Source organism: Zea mays, chromosome 6 (assembly GCF_902167145.1).
Source record: "Zea mays cultivar B73 chromosome 6, Zm-B73-REFERENCE-NAM-5.0, whole genome shotgun sequence".
NCBI classification, from domain to species: Eukaryota; Viridiplantae; Streptophyta; class Magnoliopsida; order Poales; family Poaceae; genus Zea; species Zea mays.
This window is the reverse complement of record NC_050101.1, coordinates 166,143,682-166,149,739: the sequence shown is the minus strand read 5'-3', so window position 1 is coordinate 166,149,739 and position 6,058 is coordinate 166,143,682. Positions and strand designations below refer to the sequence as shown.

Below are 6,058 nucleotides of genomic sequence, written 5' to 3'. Positions count from 1 at the left end.
CCACCGATAAGCACATTTTAGTGTAAAAAAGCGAGCTTAACGGGCTTAGGGGTAAACGGGTCGTGCTGGGCTAGCCCACCGTGCCTAGGTTCCTGTCCGAGCCCGGCCCGCTTATTCGTGCCGGGCCGGCCTAGGCCCGCATAGAACCGTGCCGTGCCGGGCTCGGACCGGGCCCCAACAGCGCGCTTCGTGCCGGGCTCGCGGGCCTCGTGCTTATTGGCCATCTATAACTCCAACGGTCAAAACCGTCAGAACCCTAACGGTTGGGTGACGTGGCTAGCGCACCGGAAAGTGTTCGATGGCGCACCGGACTATCCAGTGCGCCCATCGACAACAGCCCTCCCCAACGGTTGTTTTGGTGGTTGGGGCTATAAATACCCCCAACCACCACTATTCAAGGCATCCAAGTTTTTCAGACTTCACATTCAATACAAGAGCTAGTGCAATCAATATAAGACACAATTCAATAGAATCAAAGCCTCTCCAAGTCCCAAATCCACTCCAAACAAATAGTGACTAGAGAGAGAGAGAGTTTTGTTCGTGTTCTTTGAGCTCTTGTTCTTGGATCGCTTTCTTCTTCCCCATTCTTATTCTTCAAAGCACTTGTAATCAAAGCAAGAGACACCAAGTTGTGGTGGTCCTTGTAAGGGGTCTAGGTGACCCGTTTCATTAAGGAGAAAGCTCACTCGGTCTAGGTGACCGTTTGAGAGAGGGAAAGGGTTGAAAGAGACCCGGTCTTTGTGACCACCTCAACGGGGGACTAGATTTGCAAGAACCGAACCTCGGTAAAACAAATCACCGTGTCATCCGCTTCATTTGCTTGTGATTTAGTTTCGCCCTCTCTTTCGGACTCGATTTTATTTCTAACGCTAACTCCGGCCTGTAGATTATCTTTTAAGTTATAAATTTTAGATTTGCATATTCACCCCCCTCTATGCGACTTTCAAGAGTACATATGATTCTAGTTCTAGCCGGTTAACATAGAAGATTTCTAATCCTATTACAAAGATTGCCCTCCATTTATTCGACTAAGGAATAGCTTGGTGAGGCATATTAAATATCATTGTGATTTATGTGCTACCCATATGTATTGTACCATCAATTGATCATATTTCTATCATGTAGCATGTGGTGGAATAGGGGAGCAAGTATTATAGACGTACATGATCAAGAAAAGATGAGGAGTTGAGGACATCGAGCCATGCAGCGTAGCCCTAGTAAACCCGGTAAGCTAGAATATGGCAAGTAGGCTGATGCGTATCATGTAGTTGTCCTGAACAACAGGTGTTTATTAGAGATGAAAGTGAGGACAAATTTAATATATTTAAAATAGGTAAGTATGAAATTTAATGCTAACCCTTTCTTATGTTACCCAGCACATTATTATAAATAAAAATATTTTTATAATTTATTTGTTCCGTACAACGAAAAATAAAAAAAATATTTGTATATATATCCGAACTGTATTTAAATTTTATATCTATCATTTAAAAAGATATATGATAAATTTAATGTTTACTTTTTATGAATCCTACAAACTCAATACTAAAAGCAAGAACATAGGTTTACATAGCAAATTCACCCGTTCCATCCTTATTATAAACCCTACGGGGGCACGGGGCAACGCGCGCAGGGTCAGGAGAGGCAGAGGCCTCAGAGATACGCCGGGACGCAACACGTCGTGCCGCGCGGAGGGTTTTGCCGAGATTTTCCCTCAAAAGGGTATTGCCACCCGCACCGAGAAAAGAAAACGATACACACCGCGATAAAAACATACCCTCTCCATCCTCTCCTCTTCTTCCTCCTCCCGTAGCGGCTTCCCCCGATTTGCACCCGGGCGCGGCCCCATCCCCACCTGGCCGCCGCGCGCCGCCATGGACGGCCTGCACGGTACGGACGCATGCTTCTCCCCCGCGAGGGCTATCTCGCCGCAGGTGAGGCCCCCCGGGCCGCCGGACGTAGGCAGGTAAGCCTCGGCGCTGGGGTTGGGGCGGGTTCTCTTGGAACAACGAAAAAAATGGTTCTTTGATATTTTCGGGGCGGCCGTCTGATCTGTCCCTCGATTTCCCGTCTCCTTTGTGTTGTGTGGTCGGACTGGATTGCCGGTGGCGCAGTCAGTACCTGGCGGAGCTGCTGCAGGAGCACCAGAAGCTGGGGCCCTTCATGCAGGTGCTCCCAATCTGCAGCAGGCTGCTGAATCAAGGTGAGCGGTTCGATCCGAGCTTTACGAAAAGGTGCTCTCGTTGCTATGTTTCTGGTGCGGATAGCATTGCTGTGGTGGATTGGATTCCGAACTTCTCTTGCTGTTCACCGTGGGCTAATCCATGTAATAACCGGTCTTTTGGCTGATAAAAACTTCCTCGATGACTGTCTTTCTATTTTGGCTGCTACGTTTACGGGTGAAAAATCTCATCTGCTCTTAAGAGACACAGTGCCTTCTCTTCACTTCTTCAGCGGCAGGATGTTTTTCATGCTCCCATGTCGATGTTATGTGCTAACGCTTGCTTATGGATGCATGATACCAGAAATAGTGCGGGTGTCGAATATACGGCGCCAACATGGTGTTGCTGGCGACTTTGAGAGGTTTCCAGCCGCAAGCCCCAACCAGATGCATCCGGCACCCCCCATGACAAACTTTTGTGGAAACGGTTTTAGTCCATGGAATGGGATGCATTCAGAGGTAATTGCTCTAGTTGCCTACAAATACATTGCAGTCAATCTTCAGCTAGCATACTTGTTTACTCGGCAGCATGGGCTGTAAAAAAATACTTTCAACAGAAGGAGAAGCTATATAAGAGATATATAACTAAATATAAGTTGCTCTGCGTTTTCTGAAGCTATCCATCCAACAAGGATTAAGATCCATGGCATCTTAATATGCCTTTACTCATCACGTTTATCTATCAAGGCTTTCACAAAATAGAGTCGGCTTTCAAAGAGTACGAAGTATGCAGACTCTTATATATTAGATATAAGGCAACAGGTGATCCTCCACGAACCTTTTTTAGTTCGTAGTGGCATTACCATTCGTTTCTCTTCCATTTGTGCTGTTAATCCACTTCCCCTCCCCATTTCAACATCTTTTGAATTAGCAAGCACCTCGGAGCTATGTAGCCACTATATCAATGTAGCACATACATTGATCTCTTCTCTCCTTCACTGTCTTTTTATTGTGCTATTTCCAAGCAAACGTACCCATCCTTATTACATAAGAGGTTGCAAATAACCAAATTTAATTGACACCTTGAATTATCAAAAATACCGCTAGAACGCAAAAAATTGCAAATAGACCTATGGTGTTTAAGCACATAACTCCGTAAAAGTGAAAACTGTTTGGTGCTAACGAATCATTGAAATTTCTGTTATCTTCTTTTACCATTTTATTCCTTTTCAATATTATGTTTTTCCATTACTACCAAATTCCCAACCTTCCAAGGCAGTATTCTTGTCAATTTCTATCTTATTTTTTTTTTCAGTTTTCTCATCTGTAAGTGGATGATCAGAACCTGTATCCTAAGACACTTACATCTACAAGACTACAACCAATATTGTCCCATCTGAATATTCTTTGAACTGCTCACTTGACATTAAGAGATAGTGTCTGCCATATTGAGCTCCATTTTGTCGCAAAATGATTGGGAAAAACTCAAAGAAACTGCTGCCCAACTTGCTTGAAAAAAAGCAGTCGTAAATATTATGTACTCTTAGAGGCAAAAGAGCCCGTAGCACAGTGGTTGCAAGTGCTTTAGTAGCACCTCCAGATCTTTGGTTCGACTCTCCGTGGAAACAAATTTAGGCTGGTTAAAAAACTCCCCTTGCCAGCAAAGTTGGAGCCTAGGGATTTTCTCCGCCAGCAAGGTTGAGTTCTTCTACCTTATTAGCAATGCCCTAGGGAGGTCATACCCCTGACTGGTTGAGTTTTTTATATACTCTTAGAGGACATAGAAGGGCATGTCTAGTGCAGTGGTGAGAGCTGTCTCACTGAGTCTCCAGGTCAAGGGTCGAAACAGCCTCTCTGCATTTGCTTGGAGAAGGCTTGCCTGAGTTTATCCCTTTCCCAGACCACACTCATGAGAGACCCTCCGGCATTGGGTCTGCCCTTTTTATATACGCTTAGAGGAAATATAAGATCAAACTGATATTCTTCTTTAATTTAAGTGGAGGATTGCTATTATGTACTTGCAGTAAAGAGCCAATATCTGCTTTTGGTGATTAAAGAATCCATGCTTTACCCATGTACTGGAGTTAAAATGTGTAAACAAGGGGATTTATAGTTTTAGAAAACAGACCTTTTCAAGCTTGCACCTCTACCAAGCTGTAACAGAATTTTGGACATACTAGAAAAACATTTGGAAGCCAGTAGGTACTGTTTAAGACTTGTTCGATTATGTTTTTTCTTCTTGGTCAATGCTACAGTGTTACCTGTTTCTTTTGATGACAATATTGCCCTTCTTAGTTCCTACATCCTATATACTACATCCAAAGAAGTAAATCACCTTAACACTAATGCCATTGGTCAGAGAGTAGGTGTTCCGCAAGGAGCTATGGGTTGGCAAGGACCCCCACAGAGCCCCTCTTCTTATATTGTCAAGAAGATTTTGCGGTTGGAAGTACCGACAGAAGCATACCCTAATGTATGTTTTCATCTTTCGTACTTGCAAGGGTAGGTACAGCAGTATGACACCAGTACTTGAACATCTTGCCGTTTTTGTACAGTTCAATTTTATCGGCCGTCTTCTTGGACCAAGGGGAAACTCTTTAAAGAGGATTGAAGCCTCCACAGGCTGTCGTGTTTTCATCAGAGGGAAAGGCTCAATTAAAGATTCTGGCAAGGTAAGCATTACTCTAGAATTAGGTGGATATAGCTGTGCACAGTATCTTAAAATGACTATCATTGTTTTAGGGTTTCGTTTTTGTAAGTAGGCATTGATCTTCTGAATACACTTAGCAAGCCTACAATATTAATCATGCTGTTTTTTTTTTCATCTTGTAAAGGAGGAACAACTCAAGGGAAGACCTGGCTATGAACACTTGAGTGAACCCCTCCATATCTTGATTGAAGCTGAGTTACCTGCTAATGTGATTGATGCAAGACTTGCAAAGGCACAAGAGATCCTTGAAGAGCTGTTGAAACCAGTGGTATGCATATGTTTTCTCCATCTCGTATTCCTTTCTGCTTTCCAGTTTGCAGCTTATTTCAAACACATGGCCAAACACCCAAACGTGCCAAAAAGAGAGGTTTTAACAGCTTAGAGTACTTCTCCACAAAGGACTAGACAATTGATTTCTTTTGACTTTCGTTTGTAAACCATAATTCTTACTATGTACCTGTACACAGGACGAATCACAAGACTACTACAAGAGACAGCAACTGCGAGAACTTGCAATGCTAAATTCGCCACTCCGAGAGGAGAGTCCACATCCAGGTGGTGCTCCTCCTAGTCCCTTCAGTAACGGCGGCATGAAAAGAGTGAAACAATGACACCGCCGAGGCTCGTTCCTCCATCTTGACTCCCCAGCAACCCCAATGCAGTCCATACCTTCACACCCTATTTTTCAATGAGCAAGCTTTCATGACGGTGTTGGTAGTGTGTGACATTCTTCACTGTACTAGCAGGTGAATTTTGATCTCCCATCCCATGTTACATTAACCTTGAGTGACAGATGACTATGCGTAGTGTATCCTCTATGGCAGTATAACTAGAACATTTGATTTATTTGTTACTGGTAATGCTGAGATATAGTACTGTGCAGATTCTGAGTTACGGTGAACTAGTGTGCCGGTATTTATCTCAATTTTGTTTGCTTTTCAATTTTAACATATTTGCGAGCTCTTCTGAAATAGTTCCTGGCAAGCGGAAATACGGATGGTATCTGCAAGGTGAGGGGTGAAAACGAAAGTGATTGCCGGTCGGTCGAAAATTTACTCGATTTCATAAATAATCTACTTGTTGGTGACTACAATACGATGTTGATAGATGTAATATCTCGTCCACTCCCAGACCGGTTGTACTTACTCCTGGCAGCGATCTATGATCATATATTTTTCTCACGGATC

General features: G+C 43.5%; 1 protein-coding gene across 2 annotated transcripts; it reads left to right on the top strand.

Annotated features, from left to right (window-relative positions):
* Positions 1-1,627: 1,627 nt before the first annotated feature.
* On the top strand, positions 1,628-5,813 carry LOC100284624 (nucleic acid binding protein). Of its 2 annotated transcripts, NM_001157519.1 has the most exons (7): positions 1,640-1,966; positions 2,115-2,203; positions 2,526-2,680; positions 4,521-4,634; positions 4,717-4,833; positions 4,996-5,139; positions 5,339-5,752. In NM_001157519.1, exons 1-7 carry the CDS (start codon positions 1,875-1,877, stop codon positions 5,480-5,482), a joined length of 855 nt encoding a protein of 284 aa, NP_001150991.1. In that variant the 5' UTR covers positions 1,640-1,874; the 3' UTR covers positions 5,483-5,752. The 2 variants fall into 2 exon arrangements, with proteins under 2 accessions (XP_020394603.1, NP_001150991.1); XM_020539014.2 differs by lacking the exon at positions 4,521-4,634 and having other exon boundaries at positions 1,628-1,966; positions 4,663-4,833; positions 5,339-5,813.
* The last annotated feature ends 245 nt before the right edge of the window (positions 5,814-6,058 follow it).

Bases quoted from the DNA above. Each gene is read 5' to 3' on its own strand.
- LOC100284624 (NM_001157519.1), top strand. From the start codon at position 1,875: ATGGACGGCCTGCACGGTACGGACGCATGCTTCTCCCCCGCGAGGGCT. The intron at 1,967-2,114 runs GTAAGCCTCGGC...CCGGTGGCGCAG, and splicing joins GGGCCGCCGGACGTAGGCAG to TCAGTACCTGGCGGAGCTGC. The intron at 2,681-4,520 runs GTAATTGCTCTA...GCCATTGGTCAG, and splicing joins GGAATGGGATGCATTCAGAG to AGAGTAGGTGTTCCGCAAGG.